This window comes from Lagenorhynchus albirostris, chromosome 8 (genome assembly GCF_949774975.1).
Source record: "Lagenorhynchus albirostris chromosome 8, mLagAlb1.1, whole genome shotgun sequence".
Classification (NCBI taxonomy): domain Eukaryota; kingdom Metazoa; phylum Chordata; class Mammalia; order Artiodactyla; family Delphinidae; genus Lagenorhynchus; species Lagenorhynchus albirostris.
The window spans coordinates 88,903,883-88,929,413 of NC_083102.1; the positions used below are offsets into that span (position 1 = coordinate 88,903,883).

At 36.7% G+C, this 25,531-nt stretch overlaps 1 protein-coding gene and 1 long non-coding RNA gene across 3 annotated transcripts in view; one reads left to right on the forward strand and one right to left on the reverse strand.

Annotated features, from left to right (window-relative positions):
* Positions 1–2,543: 2,543 nt before the first annotated feature.
* Positions 2,544–25,531, reverse strand: part of NAMPT (nicotinamide phosphoribosyltransferase) — a 37,057-nt gene continuing 14,069 nt past the window's right edge. For both annotated transcript variants that reach the window (XM_060157274.1, XM_060157275.1), the window contains 7 exons: positions 23,202–23,360; positions 22,492–22,628; positions 17,823–18,048; positions 15,941–16,060; positions 12,289–12,429; positions 10,980–11,114; positions 2,544–5,492 (listed from right to left, as the gene is read on the reverse strand). In XM_060157274.1, the coding sequence (XP_060013257.1) occupies positions 5,382–5,492; positions 10,980–11,114; positions 12,289–12,429; positions 15,941–16,060; positions 17,823–18,048; positions 22,492–22,628; positions 23,202–23,360 (1,029 nt within the window). In that variant the 3' untranslated portion in view covers positions 2,544–5,381. The remainder of the gene's footprint in view (positions 5,493–10,979; positions 11,115–12,288; positions 12,430–15,940; positions 16,061–17,822; positions 18,049–22,491; positions 22,629–23,201; positions 23,361–25,531) is intronic.
* The window catches only part of LOC132524823 (uncharacterized), a 31,054-nt gene continuing 11,303 nt past the window's right edge, over positions 5,781–25,531 (forward strand). Inside the window, exons 1-2 of the long non-coding RNA XR_009542053.1 lie at positions 5,781–6,274; positions 11,618–11,753. This is a non-coding gene — a long non-coding RNA (uncharacterized LOC132524823). The remainder of the gene's footprint in view (positions 6,275–11,617; positions 11,754–25,531) is intronic.

Below are 25,531 nucleotides of genomic sequence, written 5' to 3' on the forward strand. Positions count from 1 at the left end.
ATAAGGTGAGGGGTCAGTCAGCCCACGTGAGAGCACGCAGGCAAAATTCTCGATTACCAAGGACCCATTTTCATGTTAGTTAAAAAAAATTTTGGTGAAGTTGGTAATTGGAGTGAGTCTAAAATTCCATTCAAGAATATATTTCTCTTTGCTGGAATAACAAATAAGTAAGTTTTAATGGAATGAAGAACTGTGAACCAATTAAGATGGAGTTGTCTCTGGGGGGAATAAATAATAATTAGAGAAACTTTTGAATAAAATAAAATAATTTGAGGTGGGAATAACCTGAATAAGAGGTGACCGATTTTAACTGGCGCAGAATGCTTTGGTTTCTTTAAAAAAGAAAATGTGACTCTTAAAACATTAAAAACAAAAATTCAAAAATGTATTTAAAGGCTGGAACACTGGGCCCTATGTCAGTTGAAAGGGGATGCTGCAGCAAGCTAGCAAAACCAAGAAATTTTAAACCGAGATCATTCCTTCCTTCCGTCTATTCATTAACTCAACAAATAGTGCTTAAGCATCTGGTAAAGGACATCAAGCCTTTGGCAATACACAAAGCACTTTTTGATCAGTTTGTTACTCGTCCACGCATGTTTGGACCCTTCCAGGAGGCAGAGCTCCTCCTCTTGCAGGCTTGCCTGCGTCAGCAGTCTCCACTGCCTGATCCCTTTGAGGCTCACACCCCTCCTTGTTGCTGCCCCCTGCTCCCTTCCCTTCATTCACTGAACACACTGCCACCTGACTTAGTTTTCCTCTCCACTATGACTCTGGATGATCTTAATGTCCACCCGTCCAACCCACTTGTCTTTTTAGGCTTTGTGATCTTGTTTTGCCTCCAGTGATCTTCCTTAACTTCATGTAGCCACTGCAAGGTCACGCCTTGGATCGTACTACACCACGAACTTGCTCTTCTCAGATCACTAATCCAGGCATCCTGGTCTCAGGCTAGCATTTTCTGTCCTTCCCAAGCTGCTTGCTCAACAACTCCCAGTAGACCAGAGCTGTCGTCAGACTGTCCATTGGGCTGTCTGCTGTCTTCCCAACACTGTGTGTTGCCTTGACGTCCTTACCTATTCAGTGTAAGTACCGTAGGACCCTTTTCAACAACTCAATTTTAATAATTATTCAGTTATTGTCCTTTGTTCTAGTCAGACTTATCTGGCAAAACTCCAAGTTATCTCTATTTTCTGCGCGTCTGTACCTAGGCATCAGGGTGTTACTAGGGAGGGCAACAAAAATAAAACCACAAGAGGCAAATTTTCAGTGTAAGTTCTCAATCACCAACTAGTTGGGGAACTACAGAATGGTGTGGAGGACCCAACACCTCTGGGCACTTTACTCTCCACAATAACTGTTTTAAAACTTGCATTTTCAACCATCTGCCCTGGTCTCAAATTTCAGAGAAAACCAAAGCCTGCATACGCACTAGCCTCTCCTTTCTTCTAGATTAAAAGCACTCTGTCCATCGGAAGCCAATCCTTTGGACCCCATCCTCCTCCACTTTCTTTGGAACCCAGTACCATGCTGATTCTTTTGACTCTCTGGTCTTCCACTTCTCCCTTTTTCCTGGGTCCTTCTCAGAGATAAAGCAGTACCTAAAAAGGGAAAGGGAGACACACTGTTGCCTCATTCTCTCCTCCTTCACACTTCCAACATTTGGGAGCTGTGCAAAGGGTAGCTTCTTTCTGACATCTACCTCCTCTACTACCTGGAAGGGCATGTCTCTAAGCTGCCAGTTATTTCCAGGAGGTCAAATCCAATAGATGCTTTCAAATCCCTCACTCTACTTGATTTCTCAGCAGTATTCAACACCTGTGCAAAAAAAAAAAAAGCCCTTCCCTGGGCTTCCATGACTTTCCTCCTCCTGGTTTTCCTTTCATTTCTTTAGCTACTGCTTGTCAGTCTCCTTTGCCTGCTGATCTGCCACTTAAAACTTTTGAGAGTGCCTATGGTGTTGCCCTGGGCCCTCTCTTCTTTATAGCAGAGATCCGCACATTTTTTTTTCTTTAAAGGGCCATATAATAAATTATTCTAGGCTTTGCAGGCCATAAGGTCTGTCACAACCACTCAACTCTGCCACTGTGACATGAAAGCAGCCATGAACAATAGTTTAACTAATCGACATGGCTCTGTTCCAATAAAACTTTATTTACAAAAACAGATGGTGGGTTGGATTTGGCCTATAGCCTGTGGTTTGCCATGCCATACTCTATACTCTGCCTAGAGAAGCATCCTCTCTTGAGTCTCCAATGACCATCTATACATCACATTCATATCCAAATCAGTATCTCCAGCTACCTAAAATCCACATTTAAATGTCTCAAAGGCATCTCAAATCTTACCTGAGGAATTGTGCTCTTTGCCCCCAAATCTGATCTTCCTCCAGTGTCCTTAGTAAAAGGCACTGCCATAGAGTGCACAAGGCAGAAAGTAAGGCATCCTAGATGTTTCTCCCTCTTTCATTCTCTAATTCTTTGAACTGGAAGAATACCTAAAAAAGGTAACTCTGTAAATGCCATTATTTGAAGCACACAGTCAAATTTAACATTTCACTAATAGAGCTAAACTTTATTTCCATGTTTATTACATGTTTATCTTTGATGTTGAATACATATTAGATTGATTTAACATACAACTTGGGAGAAAAGCTGACATTCTCCATTAGATGGGTTAAAAAGGAATGTAAAACTACAAAATACTTGTTTAAGTTTGAATTCTAAATTATGGCAAACAGAACAATAATTACCTTGCCATTTTTCTCTTTCTAGTTTTCCAAGATGGATTTCATTATAAAATGTTTTTCATGACAATTTATTTCAAGAAAGGAAATAAGGGATAATCATTAAAACCATTTTACTTTAAGTATAGAGTACAAATAAAGAGTCTTAACGCAGAACTCCTATCTCCTATTTAAAATACAAATAATACTTCAGGATATTATGAACTGAGGGGGACTGACTGTTGTAAACTGCAAATCTAATGACTTGAGCAAACCCACACATGCCATTTGCTTTTGTCTGCAAGAGTCAGGCTAATTTAAGGGTGACACAACAGAGTCCTATTTGATATCTATGTCACCCAGTTTCTACTCAGAATGGGGATGGCCAAATACTAAGTGCTTACGTGATGGAGATTCAGGATTCATCAATTCCAAGTGGCTAAGAGCTAACAGAGTTAATCATTCCATCCCCCAATCTATGGCCATGTACAAATGTACAGATTTTAGCATTCACTGAAAGTTTTAAAATAAAACTCCTCTAGATACTCTGAAACGGCTGAAATTCAGTGTATAAAGACTGTTATCTGCAGTATAATTGCAGTGTTTCAGCAAAATCAAAATTATGGGTGGTTATCAAAGTTGTTATTGGTAATAGTTTCTTTTTCTTCTCTATAAGCCCCTTAGCATATTTTGTGAAGAAAGGTGTGTTCTTAATACTCCTACTCTTTACTTAGATTTAAAAAATAATAAATCAGCTTAAAATTATTTTCTACCAGGGATTACAGGATGAAAACTCTTACTAGAAGTGTGAATGATGCCTACTGTTCTCATTAGACAGGTGTTTAGAATCATCTGCAAAATCCCATATTCTTCTTAATAATGCATATAAAAGATGCTTAATAAAGATAACTCGCTTCTAATTACTCTAGTGATAAAATATTTTCTCATGTAACTGTTTAGGCCAAATGATTTATGGCTTTTCCATTTTTAAAATTTCACTTTTAATGTCATGTTGTTAAAGCTTTTCTAAATAGTCTTCTAATATCAGGTTCTTAAATGAGAAAAGACAAAAGAGCGAAAAACTCCGTCTCAAGGCACACTCCTTTTCTTACAACAGGGTTGACACACTTTTCTGTAAAGGGCCAGATAATAAACATTTCAGGCTTTGTGGGTCACAGGGTCACTACTGCAATGACTCAAGTTCTGCTGTTCTTGTGAGAAAGCAGCCATAGACGATATGTATTTATAGAAAGAGTAGTCCGAATTTGGCCTGCAGGCCACAGCTGGCCAATCTCTGCCATAGAACAGAAAGGACATCTAAAACATCCTGGTCTCTAGTCCAATGCGATGACTGACTCAGAATCTAGCAGTTTAATCACTCTAGAACACGTTGATGTTGAACACCGAATTTAGCCAACTTTCCGCTTCTGGTTCAGATTATTCAAACTCATGTCATCATGCTTTTCATTTGGGATAATTTATCTTCATTTAAGAACTTGCCTGAGCATTATTTATTGAGGGATTCAGTTTAAAATTAATAAATGATGTCCATAAAATTGAATATCCAATTTAATTTTTGAAAAAAATGAAAAATATAACAGAATCAAAACATTAAAAATAAGTACACTCACTACCCATTCCAGTAATTCATTTAAGTCATATCAACTATAGAATAGGAAAAATAAATTCAGAAGTGTAATTACTTTAAAATACACTGCTTCCATTTCTGTCAATATTTTACATTTATGTATATATTCTAGAGTGTAAGCAGAAATTCTCTCTAAAAATCTCCTTAAAATCTTGAGGTGCATATTAGAGCCACAGGCATTATCTGACATATAAAATTGCAGTACAGGCCTTTCAAATTTGGCATTTCACTGGTACAATACAATGACCAACGTGTATAATCACTGTACAGTGCCTAGACATTCCAGTAAGAACCATTATTTCCTTTAATGTAGAATGATTAATACATATTCTACAAGGGGCAGTGAGGTTTAGTAATTCTATTGGGTATGTCCTGACATAATTTTCAAATTGTACAATAAAACAAACAGCTTTGTTAAGGCCATGTTTTATTTGCTGATTAATGGACAAAAGGCAATGTAATTTATTTTCAAGTATTTTCTTGAAAGTCTGTGCTCATAAAAATCATGAAAAGTTGGAAAGACTGTTAAATCACTGAAACTTTAAATATATCTTACACAATCTTGTTTGTACAAAAATACAAGTTAAATATAAACATAAAGCAATCATGATAATTTTATGCAAATCTGTTTTATGTGATCTTCAGTTATATATAAAAGTTTCTTGGTTCTGTTTGTGAAAAGATCAATACCAGATTGAATTACTATCTATTGGCAAAGGGCCCTAAAAAGCTTACTTTAGCAATTATCTTTTACATGGTTAAGAGCATTTCCTAATTTGAGATCACCTAAACACTGGAAAAAAGAAAAAATGAAAAGGGCAGTATGTCCATAAACCAACAAATAATGTGGCTGAAATGTATCATAAAACACAAAGAAACCCCACACATCTGTACAATAAACATTATGTATTACATACTCACACACACAGGTGTATACGTGTGTGCATGCACGTAAACACACACACACGCACACGCAGGCACGCACACACATACCCAGTCATAAAACAAAGCTTAATGAGGTGTTGCTTCCAGTTCGATATTCAGCTGTGCATTTTTTCTTACTTCATCAAATGAATAGCTTTTTGTCACCTTGCCATTCTTGAAGACAGTATGGAGAAGATCCTGCACAAATATAACAATATTAAAGTTTAATGATATTAGACTATCAAAATTCTTAAGTAATGCTTTGATGAATGAGGTTAGTTAAATACACAGAGATGTTGATATTGTTCAAATTATGAAATGATTTTATTCACAAAGAATGCTGGTAGAGCAGGCATGATCTAAAATGGGATGTAGAGATATTTAACTTTTATGGAAAGGAATGATCTGAGTAGTACATTCTTAAAACAGTTTTCCTTAAAGGAAAAATGAAAAAACCTAGTTGACCCATCTCTTTTTTTTCAGGTGGAAGATGCTTACTGCTTTGGTTGCCCAGAAGAACTATGGCTGTCACTGATAAGCATGACTGACAGATCAGCAAGGAAAGCCTGCCAGACCTTCCCTCATTCCTAGCCAAGACTCAACACCGATTAAACTTCTCAATTTGGAATTTACTAAACTTTCTAATCACGAGTTTTGGCCTTAAAGAAGCAAGCAAGCAAACAAAGCCAACACTGAAAACAAGCAACCAAACCCAGAACAGAAACATAAATTGATTTCTTGACTAATGCACAGCCACTGATTTTAAAAACTCTGTGTATACTCCGGAAGTCACTGATACGTGTAATCCATTTGATCCACACAAGGATAAAACAAAGACCAATTAAGAGAATTAGGACTAAATTCCCTTTCGAGTCTGGTAAAGCCATCCCTGTCTCACTAAGGAATTACCTGCCTCTAGTTTTTCCTGAAAAATCCACAGAAGTAATCTACTATGCCGAAGTTTTCCATCTCATCGGAAGGTGAGGAGCATACAACGTTATCTAACATTTTTGTCATTATGTTGTTTCCTTTTTATCCTATGTTTTATTTTTTGTTTAAAATTTTTTTATTGAGGTATAGTTGATTTACAATATTAGTTTCAGGTGTACAACATAATGATTTATTATTTCTAGATTATAATCCACTTAAAGTTATTATAAAATATTGGCTATATTCCCTGTGATGTACAGTATGTGTAGTTTCTTTTTTTCTTTTTTCTTTTTTTTTTTGCGGTACGTGGGCCTCTCACTGTTGTGGCCTCTCCCGTCGCGGAGCACAGGCTCCGGACGCGCAGGCTCAGCGGCCATGGCTCACGGGCCCAGCCGCTCCGCGGCATGTGGGATCCTCCCGGACCACGGCACGAACCCGTGTCCCCTGCCTCGGCAGGCGGACTCTCAACCACTGTGCCACCAGGGAAGCCCATGTAGCTTATTTATTTTATACACAGTAGTTTGTACCTCTTACTCCCCTACCCTGCCCCTCCTCGCTTCCCTCTCCCCACTGGTAAACACTAATTTGTTGTCTGTATCTGTAAGACTGTTTCTGTTTTGTTATATTCATTTGTTTTATTTTTTAGATTCCACATACAAGTAATAACATACAGTATTTGTCTTTCTCTGTCTGACTTATTTCATATAGCATAATACCCTCCAGGTCCATCCATGTTGTTGCAAATGGCAAAATTTCCTTTTTTTTTTAATGGCTGAGTAATAGTCCATTGTATATATGTGCCACATTTTCTTTATCCATTCATCTGTTGATGGACACTTAGGTTGCTTCTGTATCTTGGCTATTGTAAAGAATGCTGCTGTGAACATTGGGGTGTATATAGGTTTCAAATTAATGTTTTCATTTTCTTTGAATATATACCCATGAGTGGCCTTGCTGGGTCGTATGCAACTCTATTTTTCGTTTTTTGAGGAATCTCCATACTGTCCTCCCTAGTGGCTGTATCAGTTTACACTCCCACCAAACAGTGTAAGAGGGTTCTCTTTTCTCCACACCCTCTCCAGCATTTGTTATCTGTAGACTTTTTGATGATGGCCATTTATTCTGACAGGTGTGAGGTGAAACCTCATTGTGGTTTTGATGTGCATTTCTCTAATAATTAGCAATGCTGAGCATCTTTTCATGTGCCTGTTAGCCATCTGGATGTCTTCTGTGGAAAAATGTCTGTTCAGTCCTTCTGCCCATTTTTAGATTGGATTGGTTTTTTGGATATTACGTTACATTAGCTTTTTGGATATTTTGGATATTAACCCCTCACTGGTCATATCATTTGTAAATATTTTTCCCATCAATGTAGGCTGTCTTTTTGTTTCATTGACGGTTTCCTTTGCTGTGCCAAAACTTTTAATTAGGCCCCATTTATTTTTGCTTTTATTTCTTTTGCCTTGGAAGACTAAGAAAATACTACTATGATTTATGTCAGAGTGCTTCGCCTATGTTCTTTTCTAGGAGTTTCACGGTATCATGTCTTACATTTAGGCTCATTACTGCTTTTGACACATTCTGTATCTTTTTTGTTCTGTGTATCCCTGAACTACTTATAGGTGATTTTACTGTTTGTCTTTTAAACTTCCTTAGTATATGCTTGATTTGCTACCTTTACTATATAACTGCCTTTACTGATGAGGTATTTCCTTCTGTAATTATCATGTTTACTCCTATTAACATTTCTTATAAAGCTGGCTTGGTGATGCTGAACGTTTAGCTTTTGGTTGTCTGTAAAACTTTTGATATCTTCAAATCTGAATGAAAACCTTGCCAGGTAGAGAGTATTCTTGGTTGTAGGTTTCACCCTGTCATCACTTTAAATATATTGTGCCATCCCTCTGGCCAGCAGACTTTCTGCTGAAAAGTCAGATTATACAGCCTTATTAGAGTTCCCTTGTAAGTTGTTGCTTTTCCCTTGCTGCTTTTAACAATCTAATTACAGTCTTTCTTGGTGTGGTCCTCTTTGGATTTGATCCTTTTGGGGCTCTCTGTGCTTCCCCTTCCCAGGTTAGGGAAGTTTTCAGCTACTGTGTCTTCAAATATGTTCTCTGCCCCTTTCTCTCTCTTCCTTCTGGGACTACTACAATGCAAATGTTAGTTGCTTGATGTTGTACTAGAGGTGTCTTAAACTGTTCTCATTTTTTAAAATTCTTTATTGTCTTTAGCTTAAGTGATTTCCACTACTTTGTCTTCCAGTTCACTGATCCATTCCTCTGTATCATTTCATCCGTTGATTCCTTCTAGTGTATTTTTAATTTCAGTTATTGTATTCTTAATCTCTGGTTCTTTATATTTTCTGACTTTTTGTTACAAACTTCTAAACTCTCACTCTGGTTAGCCAGTCTTTTCATGAGTTCTTTGATCATTTTTAAGATCATTATCTTGAACTCTTGTACGTGGTAGGCTGGTTATGTTTTCTGACCTTTGAGAAGTTGCCTTTTGTAGAACTCCTCTGTGTCCCAGCAGTGAATCCCTTCTGGTCACCAGAGCTATATGCTGCTCTAGGGCTCCTCCTATGTGGGTTGCTTGGGTCCTTCTGTTGTGGAAGACTGACTACAGCAGGCAGTCTGGTAGATGCAGCTGGCTCCCAGTCTTGTTGGTTGCCAGGCCTTGTGTGTAGGCTGCTTGCGGCTGGTTGGTGGGGCTGAGTTATAAGGCTGCTAGCTGTGGAATCCTGGGGGTGTCCCGGGGCTACTGTCAGCCCACTGCTGAGCAGAGCCAAGTCCTGAGGGCTGGTGTCAGACTGCTGGTAGGTAGGGCCAGTTGCTAACAGCTGGCTGTGGGGTCCAGGGTGTCCTGAAGCTTGTGTTGGCTTGCTAGTGAGTGGGGCTGGATCCAAGAGCAGCTAGCTGAGGGGCCCAAGGTGTCTCCAAGGTCAGCTACTGGGTCTGACTCAGGCTCCTTTCAGACTACTGCTTCTGCCCTGCGTCTCAAAGCATGTGTAAGTTTGTGTGTGCCCTTTAAGAGTAGAGTCTCTTATTTCCCACAGCCCCCTGGGTGTCCCGAAATAAGCCCTGCTGGCTTATCTTCCGGGTGCAGGACCTGCCCCAGGCTGGAGAGGCTGAGGTGGAGCTCAGACCCCTCACTTCTTGGGAAGAACCTCTGAAATTATATTCTTCTCCTGTTGATGGGCTGCCCACTTGCAGGTGTGGGTCTTGACTATACTGTGACTCTGCCCCTCTCACCTGCCCCGTCATAGTTCCTTCCTTATAGCTTTAGTTGCAGATCTTTTCTGGTAGATTCTGGTCTTCCTCGTCAGTATTTGCTCTGTAAATAGCTGTAATTTTGGTGTGCCCGTGAGAGGAGGTGAGCTCAGGGTCTTCCCACTCCACCATCTTGAAACAATCTTATCTGTCCTTGTGTTGCTTCAAATCACACTGCTCTCGCTGTGACATTTTCTTTATAAATTTAACTTTAATCTATTGAGGAAAGGTGGTTCCTATTAAATCAAAAGGTCTAGATGATCATAAATTGATTAGTGACTCAAATGTTCTCGAGTATCACTCACATACTCTTAAAATCAATGCCTTGTTTTACTCATAGTTATGAGCATGTCTAAAGTGACTTTTGTCACTTTGCCAATTCGGCAAAGTCTTGGTAGTACAAGAGTTAAGTGAAGGCTATGCAAAGAGCTGCGTAACAGGCTATATAAAGGAATCTCATTCTAAAAGTTTTAGGGACTTATATATATTTTTCATTAAACAGAAAAATCATATTGTATTAATTCTGGCTCAAAATCTTAAAAGAATGTAATAAAAGTAACATAAGCAAAATATGTGATGTGGTATAAAGGATCAAAAGTTAAAAAACATCTGAAGTAATAAGTTAGTGTATTTATGTTTAGTGTAAACCCTCCTCTGAGAATATGAATATTCATGAGTAATTTTCCTCTAAAAAAGTATTTTCTTCTTCAATCTGGTGGCTTAAAAACAGAAATTTTATAACTATTGAGTTCAGGAATATAAGTGTACTTTTGTATGTTAACGAGCATAGAGACTACTTTAGCATACTATAAATGTTTCTAGTTTGGTTGACTAAAATCAGAAAACTTGGTTAAGTCTAGGTTTCACCATTTATTAGTTATATAATCTGAATCAAGTCTCACTGTTTTCACATCTTACACTACTAAGATAACGTAACTTGCCTTTTTTAGTCATTAGAGCTGCTGGGAGAATCAAATGAGACTAAAGAAAACCATCTGAACTGGATTCTATTGTTTTGAAAAAGGGAATTGTCTTTAACAACATTTTAGAATTTGGATAGCCCTTCTTTTATCTAATAAAATTACCAAAGTTTTACTATAACATAAATAGCTATGAGCAGTCTAAGAAGTATTCTTAACTATTCCCGTTCAGAAACGATTCACTGCTAATTGGCAATAAGAGTAAGATCAAATATATGCAAACTCACTGAAGCTCACCAATCACTCCCTGCTGATCACTACGTAGAAAACCATAATTTTTTTTGGAATGTTACAAAATATTTCACCCAATGTATGTGAAAGTCTCATATTTACTATCTAGCCATTTCTCGCTTTTCATCGTATTTTGGAAGGCTAGGTCAGCAACTGTAAACACTTTAAATAAAACATAAAAGCTTCCTTTCTTAATTTGAAGAGTCAACCTACTACTGTTTAAAAACCAAACCAAACCAAAAAAAAAAAAAACCCAAATCAGCATAGATACATACATGACCATATTCTTCAAGGTCTCCTTTTCCTTCCTCAAGTGTAACAAAATTCCCTGCTGGTGTCCTATGCAAAGATAATCGGCCCTTTTTGGACCTTTTGTTGGGATCAGCAACCGGGTCCTTGAAGACATTAATCTGGAATCCAAATTAAGAAAGTTGGAGAAATACAAGACTAATCATCAGAAATGTTCACTCAACACCCATTAAAAAAAAAAAAGTGTGTACCTAATTTATATGAATTTTAAGGCACTTTGTACGTATAATTAAACCAATCCACACCTGGCTTTTAGAGACAAGACTCTAGCCTGTTTTGGAGGACAGAGTCCTCTGTGATGAAGAAGGTATGAACAAAATCCAAATCTTGGATATCCTTTCTTACCAGTGTAAATACTAATACTCCATCTGTAGTAAGTCTTTGAGGTTAACAATGTGACCCTTAAGGTATCTCCTTTTGTATTATGCCTTGCCCTTAAACTGATCTAAGTACAGCACATGTGTGTTACTGAAAAATCAATCTATGTCAACTCAATTATATAATCTGCGGCAAGGGAACGAGGAGTTTACTATGATAAAGCCTTTCCTATTTCATAACCTTTTCCCTTTTGTTACTTTTTATTCTATTACCTTGTTACTCTCAGAAGCAAAGAAGACCTAGAGAACCTAGAGCACAATGTTTCAGGATCAGAAAGGAAGAAGCAACTGGAGATGGCTATAAGAAGAGAAGCAGAAGAGGCAATCCCAGAACTCGCCAAAGAAAGATGGTGGTGAACTAAGGTAGGGAACCAACCCCTGTGTTCTTAGGATCCCCTACACACACCCTTTAATACACAGACTCTCAAGAGCTTATGAAGAGCTAGGGAGACTGTTGTTCAGCTGCTTGCAGCTTGGGTTCCCTTGTTTTAAGGCTACCAGAACACGATTCTAGTAACACAACTCACACGTCATAGTTCACCTTCCTAAAACATTCTTTGACAGTGTTTACATACGTGATGGCTAGGTTAGCTGACATTCTCGTTCAAATATGGTCAACTTTTTGATTCAAAGGTATATACTGAAGTAGTGGAAATGAATTGACCTGCATCATCTCTCTTAAATAATCTCTCATTTCCCCAAATCTCCATTTTTTTCTGAAGTCAAGTTATCACCCCCTGTCTCTTTTCCTTCTTTGTTTCTGCCTCAAGGTCAGGGGTACCTGACAATACAGTAACAGTTCAGGACCATATTATCCTTGGACTATTGTGTTCAATAAGTACATTCAACATACACACATAAATATTAACAACACAAGAGTAAAAGTTCAATGACATACCCCAAGGCCATTGGTTACAACATAACTACATTTAAAGGAACAATTCAGGAGATCTCTTGTTAACTTCTGTAGCAAAGCTCCACCAGAACCAAAGGAAACATTTTCTATGCTCCATTTTTTTTGCTTCATGCCTTCCACAATCTAGATTAAAAATAAGATATAAATAAATAAATTTAAGCCAAGTAATTTGGAAGAGGAAGGAGCTAATTATCCATGAGCCATATTGATGAATAAACCATCCAAAGCTGTTTTATAACACAGTAAATAATGAGATAAGAATAAGGTCTACACAAAGTTACATTCCACTCTTTTCTTTTAAAAGACCCACCAACCCCAAAAAAGGGCAGCCCAAGGGATAAGTGTAGAAGGAGGGGATTTCATTCAAAGTTCCTGAATTTGTGTTGTAGTCACAGTGATTGTGGTTTAGGTTGGGGGAATGGAGGAAATGAGAGGGAGAAAAATAATAGCTATAAATACCTAAGGTTACTTGAGTAAACTCTCACCTACCTCTTGCAGTTACTGCCCAGATGCCAGTAGCACAAGCAATGGGGCCTGGATGTTTGCCCCAAATTACTAGATTCTAGAAATGACACTCCTCATCACTAATAAATCTCAATACATGTTATCCCATGTCATATGTAATGGGGCATTTAAAAGTCAACGGGTATTGGTGGTAAAACAGTATAAAACACCCTCTCCTGCGTAACAGTTGAGACACTGGCAGTCATCTTACTCTGGCTGGTACTCCAGTGCCGTAAGCAAAATTATGAACTGATTGGGTGTTAAGATTTATCATTGGATCATTTTTGGGAGAATGATCATCTAAAAGCCAGAAAGAGAGACCTATATGAACAGAGAGTTCCAGCAACTAGAATAGTTAAGGGACACATAATTTAAAAGTTGCATTAATTTATTAATCTACATTATTATCATCATTTGTATTTCTTTTTCCTAAGCAGGACTTATTTACCTAGCGTCTGTCTTATTTAACATATTCCATCACTTTTATGGTAGAAGGTGGCAAATAAAATTTAATAACCATTTTTAATTTTATAAGAATAGTCGAAAGGAAGTAACTGGAAAGTCCCGTTTCATTTTACTTAAACAGAACTTTCAGAAGTGATCAGAAAACCGTAAGCAAGTCTAATAGTTTTAAGTGAATCATTAATATAAATTTGCCATATTCCTCCCAATACCAAAAGTCTCAAAACTGACCTTTTATCTATCCTTATTTTCAACCTTGCAAGACACAGATAGATCAACTCCAAGGACCTCCATCTTTTAACAAGCCCACACTTAAAAAAATATCTCAGCCATCTGATTCTCCTGGTATATGTCAGGAATCAAGATGGAAACATATACAATTTATTTTAAAGTGATTCCTTAGGTTGTACATAAACCCAGTCTCATGTCTTTTATTACTATACCTGAACCCAAAAGTACTCAAGGGCCCTGAATTCAGATTTATTTTTCACTGAACTAACTGTAAACTAAGTATAACTAAAATAATAATAAAAACCTCATAAGACAACACAAAATTAAGGCATGTTCTAAAAAGTGCATTTCAATACTGAAGAAATACAAGGAGTAGAACAAAAAAAATGGGGAGAAGAAATGGAAACAGATAAAGATGGAGGGTAAGGAGATTTGGGTAAAATATATAGAGAAAATAGTTTCAGAACTGTCACCTGATTTTAGGTAAGCCTCAGAAGCACAAGAAGGAGTAAATCACAAAGAACAGTATCACCTAATGTCATATCTCTGTATTTTAGGACCAATAAGATATTCTTCCCATATAGCTTTGCCACAAGTTGTGAAATTTAGACAATTTAAAGTTTAAGTGAATTTTTCTATTGTTACAGGAAATTATGGAATTAGAGTAAAAATTACTGTTTAAAAATATTTGCACATACAAATCAGAAGGAAATCTGACTAGACATAGCAAAAATGCTATATGAATTTCCTTTTCTTGCTTCTAAAGACTTACTTTGACCCACCTACAGTATGAAGAAAGCAGGTAGCAGGTATTACCCCCTTTAGGTAAAGAGTGCATCCGCATTAATAGCAACTATTCATTCTCTGACCATTCTGTTTAAGGTTTCACCAATGCCAGAGAATATCTGTCTCAATATTTACCTTCTTGATCATGGAGTTTAAAAAAAAAAAAGTTCGAGTTCTGAACTGATTCTCAACTTTAAAGAAGAAAACAAAAAGAAAAAAAGGAAAGCCAAAGAGCTTCAGTTTTTAAAGGGAAGTTCAAATACCTGATGGAACAACCGAACTTAAAGAGCTGCCCCTAAGAACAAGTAAGGCTAGGTATAAGCAACGGGAAGCGTACTGGGCTAATGCGTATTCTGATATACAGTACCCTGCCCACATTTCTTCATTTGAAAGGGGGATAAGTATGTGTGAGGGTACCCGCTACAATGGAGGTATGCGTACTAGTTCTTAACTGATACCAAGGTCAGAAACCTTCAATTCAGCTGAGCGACAGGACAACTGCAATTAAACATGCCAGCTGAGATTTCTATGCTCAGGTCCTCTTCCTTGCTGCAGATTTTTCTTCCTTCCTTTTCACATCAAAGCCTTAGAAGAGCTGGGGAAGTTTCTACTTTCCTTAGGCAAGGCAGTTTGGGAGAGTTGGTAGAAGAAACCTCATTTCTGTTATTGCAAGACATCTATTCCAGACATCATTTTCAAACTCTAAATGCATATCGCCACGGAAGTACTGATAGTGATATGCAATAGTTCTTACTTTTATTTATTTAGTTTCGTTTTTTTTTGTTTTTGGCCACCCTGTGCGGCATGTGCAATGTCCCCGACCAGGGGTGGAACCCTTGGCCCCTGCAGTGGAAGCATGGAGTCGTAAGCACTGGACTGCTGGGGAGGTCCCAATAGTTCTTACTTCTAAATGAATCTTTGGAAAACAAACTATTTATAATTTGGGTACTGACCTTAATCTAACCACACTGAACTCTTTCAAACAGAAGATTCCATCTGAAACTATATACATTAAAATTTCAGTGCTTTATAGTAGCTGACAGTCTACAGCGTGGTATCGCTGATAGTCTTTAATACCCAAAATACTCCATAAAAATTGAGTTCCTTAGAAGCTTATCCGAGAAACAAAAGAGGAAAAAGTTTTAAATTGCATAAAACATACGCTATTTGGCTAATAGTGGTAACAGTCAATGTTAAAATTTAGAAGAGGTGACAAACCATTCAGTAATTTTTGAAAAAGCACAGATGAATATCATTCAAGTTTCACACTGTTAGAATGAAGCTCCATTCTATTAAAACTGAGACCTATTTGTACAGTGTCAAGACTTTTTGTTGTATATACAAAAAATATTCCTTGACTGGCATTTTCTTGTTTCCTAGTGACACTTCTTTGGGCTCATCATCCAGGGCGGCCAATGAGGACTGGCAGTATGGTTTGGCCGGTACTTCTGTATTTTAAGTTAATATATTTTAAATATACTTCTATATTTTAAATTTTAAGCAATTAACAGAAAAGACATAAACCATCTTAAACACTTATTAAAAGAATCACAGCTGTACTTAAATTATTAATGTGTTCTTTATCAAACTAATAAAAAGGAGTTTAATTATAAGGATTGCTTTATTGAAACTTTTAATATAAAATCCGTACCTCTTGTAAAGTATTAATATCCACTCCATCCCCTTGAATAACTCTAAGATAAGGTGGCAGCAACTTGTAGCCCTTTGAGTTCTCAGTAACAGGGAACTTCTTACCTAAAATATCCAAAACCTGTATGGAAAAATACACAGCCAAACACAAAATAACTAATACTGAAAAAAAAGTGTTAAAGCTTTCCAAAGTTTAAAAAAACCCAAGATTGTTAGCAAAGCAAGGTCGAGAATATAAAAATTAATAAAAATTAATCAAATTAAATTTTACAATACTATGTATAAGCCTTCTAAAATTTTGTCTCAATTCCTTTTGATTATGTTAGAAACAGGCATGCAATTTTCTACCAAGTCAACTTATACTGTAAAGTGGCTCAGAACACAAGTAGTTTTCCCTCACATTTTTCAAATTAGATTCAGGAAAAAAAAAACCCTTTAACATTAGGAGCTTACAGTGGTAAATATAATATTTTTCAAAGGTATATAAAACATCATTTAAAAAAGATGATTATACTTTTGATTTGGATTTTTTTCTGCTTGTGCCCAATAATTTAATTTGTCTGACATAAATAATTTGTCTGACACGAATCCACCTGAATTACAAAGTTCAAAGAAATCATGATACACAGATAAAGCTGGAAATGAAGCATATATAACCCGTAGTTTCTCTGAGGTGCTTCTCACTTAACAATGACACCCATTTTTAAAACCAAATTGCTTAATATGCCAAGTTGTCCCACTTATTCATTAACTACTGCAAGTTTGGGAGCAGCTGAAATACCTCAACACTGACTGAAAATTTCTCAGAAAGCTTGGTCAGAGATTCCAAAGATCTACCCAACAATCACTCCCTTTTCCTAAATAAATTGTTCTAACAATGAAAACATTCCATACTGATAACTTTGTTGATTCTTGAAACTAGGTTTGGGTATTTTTATTAGGTAACAGGAAAAACATGCAACCTGTTCAGTTTGCTAAAACCAAATCTGTTCATATTTCAGGCTAAGATCAGACCTTCAGATGGCCTATTAACAGGATAGGAAAAGACCTCCTTGATTCTACACCCCACTTTCTTAAGGGGTAATTCATCACCTAATCATCAGCTGGGAAACAGTGTGGTAAAGAGGGAAGGTGACAGCCACAAAGACCTACGTTGGATACTTGGCTTATTTTACATGTCATGTGACCTGAAGCAAGTTTATTTTAACCTCTCTAAGCTGGTCTCTTTGTCTATAAAAAAGAGATTGTAATATTGATCATAGGATTTTCATAGAGATTAAATAATGACACAGCTAAAGCAAAGCACGCACAGCACTATACTTTCCTAGTAGTAAGCATCAATAACCTGCTCTTATTAGTGCTTTTCAGAGAAGGTAAACCAAGTCCTAAACACTAAAAACAATGCAACAAGGCTATATTGAGAATCAACAGTATCTGTAATGAATCTCTACTTGAAAACTATTTCCAAATTATTTTTATTCCACATTACATTGCACATATTTCTTTTGCACTAAAACCTTCAAAGGTACTGCAATGATAAAGGAAAAAGAAAGAACCCACAAACTTGGTAACCAAATCACAGGACTGGTTAAAATGTTAACACTATTAATTAATTTTGAAGGTAAAAAGAAAAGAAAATATCTATTCAACAGTACTTAACTGTTTCTTTGACAGTATATAAATAATCCATAACTCTGGATATCCTTCCTCTGTTATTAATGCGTGACCTTGGGCAAATCTATTACTCTCTGGGTTGCAACTCTAAAATAAGGGGACTAGTCCAGAGAGTTCTGAAATGGTGTGTGTATAAATGAAATTAAAAGTAGTGTCGATGCAGCTGGTCTATAGGCACTTTAATAGTCAACTTACGTATTAAAATTTACCTTTAATACAGTGTCAAGAGGATTTCCAGAATCAGGTCTGATTATTAGTGGTGCCTCTGTACTTCTTGATACTATTAAATGTCTTAGATCTTCACCCCAGATTTTCTCACACGCATTATAAATGTCATAGCTATCGCTGACCACAGATACAGGCACTGATGAAAATTGTGTTACTATATGTTCAAAAGCATCTTTTTCATGGTCCTTCCCCCAAGCTGTTATCGTACTAGAAAACAAAATGAAAATACAGATTTACTTAGGCAGACACATTATATGTTCCTGAATCATATCTCATGTTTACTATACTACACCTTCAACACTGCAGAGAAGGTGAGTGATTTAGTTTAATAAATGCACATCAAAAGGTTAACTGAGTATCTGAGCCAAACCAGTCCTTGGCCAATTTTTAAGACTATAAGTAATCTCATTCCTCTCCAATAGTTATTTAAACTCTTGTCATGTTCAACCAACTATAAAACTACATTATCTTCTTTTTTAGTATTCCTGAACCTACCTCCTGAACCTACCCATTTAAAATGAGTGAGCTAAAAAGTACCTGCTGCAGACACTTTCTACGTTACACTGAGATGTTAGAAGGAATGAACACATACTCCCATTATTCTGCTAGGCCATGCAAGCATTTGGCTCCCTTCTGTGCATTTTCAAAACCATATACCAATAATAGAAGGGACACATTTTATCTTTCTTACATTTCAAAATCTTACACTTAAAAGCAATTACTTAGGCAATTATTTATACTACACCATGCATAGATACAGTAAACTAACTCTTTACCTGTTATATCTTCAGTTGGCCAGTAACAGGTAGTCATTTATTTCACTTACAGATTATCCACTAGTACTTAATATATGCTCCGGGAATAAGAATTATAATATTTAGTTTCAGCAAAACATAATTAAGATGGGAAATAAAGCGTGTGAGTTTCTATTAGGCAAGTATTATTATAGTGATTTTTACACTGTCCTCAATAATGGTGGTTCTTTTTGAACAGATTAATGACATGTAACCTAAGTACTTGCTGGTTAACCAATATATAACATAAAAATTTTTTTAAATTCTTAAAGAAAACTTCATAATGAATTTTAGAATTGTTACCATTTTCTCATGCCAAGTAGTTTTTCTTTCTCCCTAATTTGCTAGTCTTTGCCTCTACCCCATTTTCCGAAGTAAAATGATGGAAAGTAAAACAACCCATTCATTTAACCCCATGCAGATATAAAATTATCTCAAAACTGTTTGAAAAGTCATACTAATTTATTTTTGAAATTGTTGTTTTATTCTTATTTTTTTTCTAAAGGACTGAAGTAAACAACTTTTCTTATGCGGGGGATGGCAGAGCATGCACATTTCAGGGGTGTAAAGACTTAGCTACCCAGAACTACTCTCATCTGAAATGGAGAGATAGCATATTTATATAAAACTCATTTTACAGTGAACAAAGTAGCTATGATGCCAACTCTCCACTTAATGCAAGTATCTGCAGGCTAAAGGGAAAATTAACACATGGATAAAGAGAAGCCCCTTCTTCATATCAAGAATTGCTATGGTCCCCTTTATAAGGGAGAGAATTAAGCTCAAAAAGTACCAACACTGGAGAGCTTTGCAATGTAAGAACAAACTCTTAGTGTTAAGAGGTCACTGTTTATGCCCTTATTTTTTACTAGCATTGTATCAATACAGTCAACTAACTCTGCTATTTGTGTGTATCACATCTAGCAAACTTAATGGTTCATTTTTAGTCTTTATCTTACTTGCTCTTTGGCATGTGAACTTTCCTGAAGCTTTCTTTCCCAATGACTTCAATGACATATCCCATGTTTTGATTTTTTTCCCCATACTTCTATGGGTCCTCTTCAGTTTCCCCTAGATGCTCTCCTTTCTCAATGTGACCTGGGGCACTGGTCTCTCTCTATACCTCCCTATGTGAAAAACACTCAAAAGCTTTTAAAAAATACCTTTGTAGTGAGAGTTTCCAAAATCTGTACCTTAGCCCAGGTTTTTTTTTTTCTGGAATACAGATCCATTTTGTTAGGGAGGAAAATGAGTTTCTTCATCTCATCGTCCCACAGACATTCCCCATAGCACCCTCCACATAATCTAATCATAATAACATCTAGTATAATATTTGGTATATGGAGATCATAAATATTTGTTCAATGAATTCTACTTAATTTAATTTGATACCTTTCCAAAGTCTGAGGAAGAGTTATGTAATTGAATATTTTCAAGTCCAGATTCATATATTCTTTAAGAAAATATTTATAACAATAATGGCAATGTTCTAAATTTTAGTGTTTCCTTATTTTAAAGTTATCTTGGGTGTTAGTTCATTTTCCCTCAATGACCTTCTGATGTAGGAGATGTAAAATTTTAGCTCCTCCTGCATGGAGGAACTGAAGAACAGAGAGATAAATGACTTGCCCAAGGCCACCCAGTATGTCAGCTGTAAGGTCACTCAGATTTCCCAACTTTCAGTCTACAGCTCTTTTCACTATACTTTGCTATTGTTTAAACGACCTGTCTATTTAAGAACATCTGACACATTAAAGAGTCAAATTTGCAGGTGTAGTAAATATTACAAGACTATAAAAATACAATAGATTTTCAACCTGTTTTAACATAAAGCCCTAAAGAAGGTATCACCTTTATTCTCAGATGTATAGTATCATACTCATGATGTTATTACTCTGAAACAAAAGCATCAATGAAGAGTCTAATATATGGGTACTACAAGAAGTTTTTTAAAAGGTGTACATATATCTAAGACCAAAAATAAAAATACTGCAACCCTAAAATCCTGGTCTGTTAATGTCACTCTTATTTTCCCAGTTTCACCAGTCTTGAAACTTACATGTGAAAGTATTCAGGTCCCTACTAATAAAGCAATGCTAATATATGTTAGCTGAATGTACCCTCTACTGAGCCCCAATTCAAATCATCATGTTCCAGCAATTTCATCTCCCTAGCCAATGCTCATGTTTATCCCCTTCTTTGCATTTATTTAGCCACTTGGATCTGAACCTGTCAAATTTATTGCAACAGCTTCCTATAAATCCTCCTAACTTTTCATTTCTATTTTTCAATTCATAAGATAGCCCACTATTACTCTTTCGACAGTATTTCTCTGATGACATCACTTCTTTGCTCAAAAACTTCAATGCCCACTCCCATTTGAAAATGGAATTAGAATAATCTAGCATGATGAGCAAATAGTTAACATTTCAATATCAAAATAAATTTGAGGGTGTTTACTAACCTGTCTTTCCACTCTACCCTACATTCCCTACAAAATGTCCCTACAAAATACATTTCAGCCCTTATTCCCTAAACACATCCATATTTGCCTCTTTCATTCTTGCTCTTTCAGGACAATGCTTAACACATGGTAGGCATGTAATAAATATTTAGAGAATGAATAATCTGATGCCTGCCATTAAATTTTACCAATCATTCAAGAAGTCAAGATTTGCATACCATCTCTATAAAACCTTTCTTGATCCAACCCTATCAGTGGAACATGACCCTACTACTCCTTCCTTTGCACTGCTAGAGCACTTTAATTGTACCTCTTTAAAAGCACTTAACAGAGCAGAACGCTGCTAGTGTACTATTTTTAATCCAAAAGATAGGATTAATTCTTTACATCTTTCTATCCCTTGTAGCACCCAGTAGACTGCCTGAGATCAAAGCTCAGCTTTATTCACTGCTGGTTTTAACACCCTGCAATATTCAAGTATGAGTAGAATTTAATAAACTGCCCCGAATTAATTACATTAAATAATTTTTGTTATAAGAACCAGAAATAAGGTTTGGCATACATTTTAAAAACTCCACTAACTTTCAATAAAATTAACTCTAGGATCAGAGCAGCTATAGCCTAGATCATAATTGTCTTCTAGTTTAACTTGAGATGCTTTAGTAAAATCAGATAAGGAAGCGTAAGAAGACCCTAACACTCTTCCTTTCAACAAAAGGGCTAACTTGCGGGCTTCCATGGTGGTTGAGAGTCCGCCTGCTGATGCAGGGGACACGGGTTCGTGCCCCGGTCCAGGAAGATCCCACATGCCGCGGAGCGGCTGGGCCTGTAAGCCATGGCCGCTGAGCCTGTGCGTCCGGAGCCTGTGCTCCGCAACGGGAGAGGCCACAGCAGTGAGAGGCCCGCGTACCGCAAAAAAAAAAAAAAAAAAAAAAAAAAAAGGGGCTAACTTGCTCATCTATAATTGAGGGTACTGGGTTCAGAAGATAACTTCCAGAACAAAGATAAGTGAAGTCATGTAGAAAGCAGGGAAAGGGAAAACAGTGACCAGGTTTCACAGTGAGGGCTTCTAGACTTAATGAATACAACCTATCTGCACACGGCAATAGAGAAGCTAAAAAAATCCTTACAATAAAACCTACAGAGCAATATATATGAGTTGGAAAAAAGCTCCTAAATTGTTTCTATTAGGACAGTTACAAGTTCTCTACCTCCCCGAGACCAGTCTTTATACAGAGTATGAATACTGAATTAGTATTGCTTAAATTCATGAAGATTTACTGTACTACCTGGCTCTGTAGTTAAACAAAACATCACTGAGTTACCAGAATGAAAAAATTTAGTTATAGAAAACCAAGGTTAGATAATAGGAGGATGAAAACAGAATTTTACCTGTGTTCTGCCGCTGGAACAGAATAGCCTGGAACAGGATCTTTCGTTCCATAGTATTTTTTAATTAAAGCAATTCCTGCTACTGTATCTGTTCCTTTGAAGTTAACCAAATGAGCAGATGCTCCTATGCCAGCAGTCTGGAAAATAAACCATAAACCAAAATCCAAAAAAAGAAAAAGAAAAGACCCATACTTGAGGTATAGAGCATAGCCCCCAAAGCAATTATCGTCTTCAGTTATTCCTAAAGAGATATTTAACTATTATCAGAGATAATAGTTTCTTATGACAAAGATCCAGTTTTTCCTAAATATTTAAGGATTCAACTGTTGCCTCCTCAAAGAGACCTATTTAATAGCGATCCACCCCCACTTCCCATCACCTCCTTTTCCCTTACTCTGCCTTGGCTTCCCTGTAGCATTATCTGACATCTGCTACTATTTATTTTATCTGTTTATCCATCTGTCCATCCATCCATCCAATACGTAAAGGACAAGGATGTTTACTGAAGGCTGTATTTCAGGTATTTCTAAAATAGGCTAACACAACTTAGGTATTTAATGTATATCTCTGATTGAATCTCTGGAATTTCAAAATGTGGCCTGCTTAGAAGCAAGATCAATCCCAGTAACTTCCCAAAAACTTTACAGTGGTAACCGTAACCTAACCGACAATCCACATTTTATTAATTGAAGTTCACTTCAGTTTCTTACCTCTTGGGAAGAGACTCCTCTGTAGCCAAAATCATGTAACTTGTACTCCAGACCATCTAAGTTACCAGACGTTTCTAACAAATATTTGGCCAATATTTTCTTCTGCTCTCTAGAATTTGTGGCCACTGTGATTGGATACCAGGACTGAACAAGAATAGTCTGTAGTAATAAAATCAACCACAAACATTAATACATAAAAAATTGGGTGCTTTCTGAGGAAAATCCTAGCTTTCTCTGGAGGTATGTCCTGGACTTCCATACTACTAGAAATACCAATTGGACATTTCAACTGTATGGCAGGACGCCTACCACATGCATTTCAGATACAGTGCCGAGCTCAGCTCTCAAATCCGCAACACAGAGGATAAGCAAACTCGGTCCTTAACAGTAAAGAATGTCAAATTACCTATTTTCCATCCAAAGCTCCAAAGAAGCAAATAATATTTGGAAAGACTATCTGTGATGAAGGACCAATGTATTTTTTAATTTTCAATCTATTGTGGACCAATAGTTTTATAAAATATACTCACACTTGGATGTTGAGGCAATTGCCATCAAAGTTTCTAAACGCTTATCCTTGATTTCCGTATTTAATGTGGACCTGCATCAAACAGTTCATGGACCAGCACTAGTCTTAATAGTCTACATCTTAAATAGTCTACATCTAAATAAGTTATTTATTTACTCCTCTAGGTAGTACTGGATCTAATTTTTCCTCGGATCTAACATGACTACTGGTAGGTTATGTACTTGAGGTATTTTTGTGTAGCACTAGACAATTCTATTCATTGAGCTATGCTTTATGTCCTTGGCTTTTATCAAAAGTCATTATAAGAGAGCCACATGAAACATTTCTGCATATGCTATAAACTTGTGAGGTCGCTGTCTATTTTGTAACTCAGTTCCTATTACACAGGTTCCCAAGTGAGGAAATGAAAGAATTGCTGGGTTCCTACTTTCTGCTAAGAACTGTCCCTTGCTTTCCCTTTTTTCCTTGGCTGCCAGGAAACTCCAAAGAAAGTCTGATGCTTAATCACAGCAACTATACTAATTATTATAGCTTAGGAATTCACTCCTCCATTCTAGGATCGTAATTTTCTATCTTTTATTTTGTAAACCAGATAGTCTGCTATTACAAGCAGCTTCAAATTTGTTTTAGAAAGAGCTGCTAAGCTGACAACAACATCTGTGCTCACTCAAAAAGCTATTTACTTCCTTAATTAAATTTTACAAAACAATCTTTTGCTGAATACCAGCTAAGTGACCAATAAATAAAATAAGTAAAAACAAACAAAAAGATTATTTAACCTTGGACTTCCCAACTCAGTCACCTAAGAAAAACTGCAGCAGTGGATTCCTATGATTGATTAACTATGGCTCCAAATTCTTTGCAGCTCCTCCCATCAAGAGATGGAATCTATCTCTTCATCCCTTGATTCCAAGCTGTCCTTTTGATTTGCCTTTGACCAACAGAATGTAGCAGAAGCCATATTTATGACTTCCAAGCTTCTGTTTCAAGAGGTTTTATAGCTTCTACTCTCATTTTCTTAGAACCTCGAGACTGCTGTGTTATAAAGAAGCCTAAGTCATGAAAAGAGGTCCAGCAGTCCCAGTTACCTGAGCTGAGGCCCAGACATGGGAGTGAGGCCATTTCAGACTGTTTTATCCGAGCTGAACCCTCAGCTGAACGCAGACTCATATAAGTCCAAGCAAGACCAGCAGAGAACCATCCAGTCAACCACAGAATCATGAGAAATAGCAGTTGTTTTATTTTGGGGTAGTTTGTTACATAACAGTAGAAAACTGACGCAACTCCTAACTTGAACTCTATGACAAATCACCTCTGTCTAAGCATTCCGCTCCTGAAATTATTCTTTCGTAATTGCAGTGATTCCACTGCCAGTGCCCATGATTATCCTGCTTCTAATCTTTAGCTTCTCTGACTTACTCTTTATACTGCACTGGTTATCCTTCTAAAGTTAAGAGTTTTATTCAGGTTTTGCCATTCCTTAAAATCCTTTAATGGCTATCTATTGTCCACAGAGGAAGACAGCCAATTCGTGTTGAAATTTGAGGGCTTTTACAAACTTGCCTTGTTTACCATCTAAAGATTTATCCCTTATGGTATTTTCCACTTTTATGCTATAGTCTCCCTTGGGCTACTTGCCATTCTAAGAATACCTCACCTTTTCCTGTCCCTTATTAAAAGCTTATTTTCCACTTCATGATATCTTAGACAGAATTCCCTATTTTTGCTACCAATTCAGCATTCTTACTTATATTAGTGGTTAGTTAAGAATAAATTGCTCCTCCTCCAAAGGCCCTTAAGT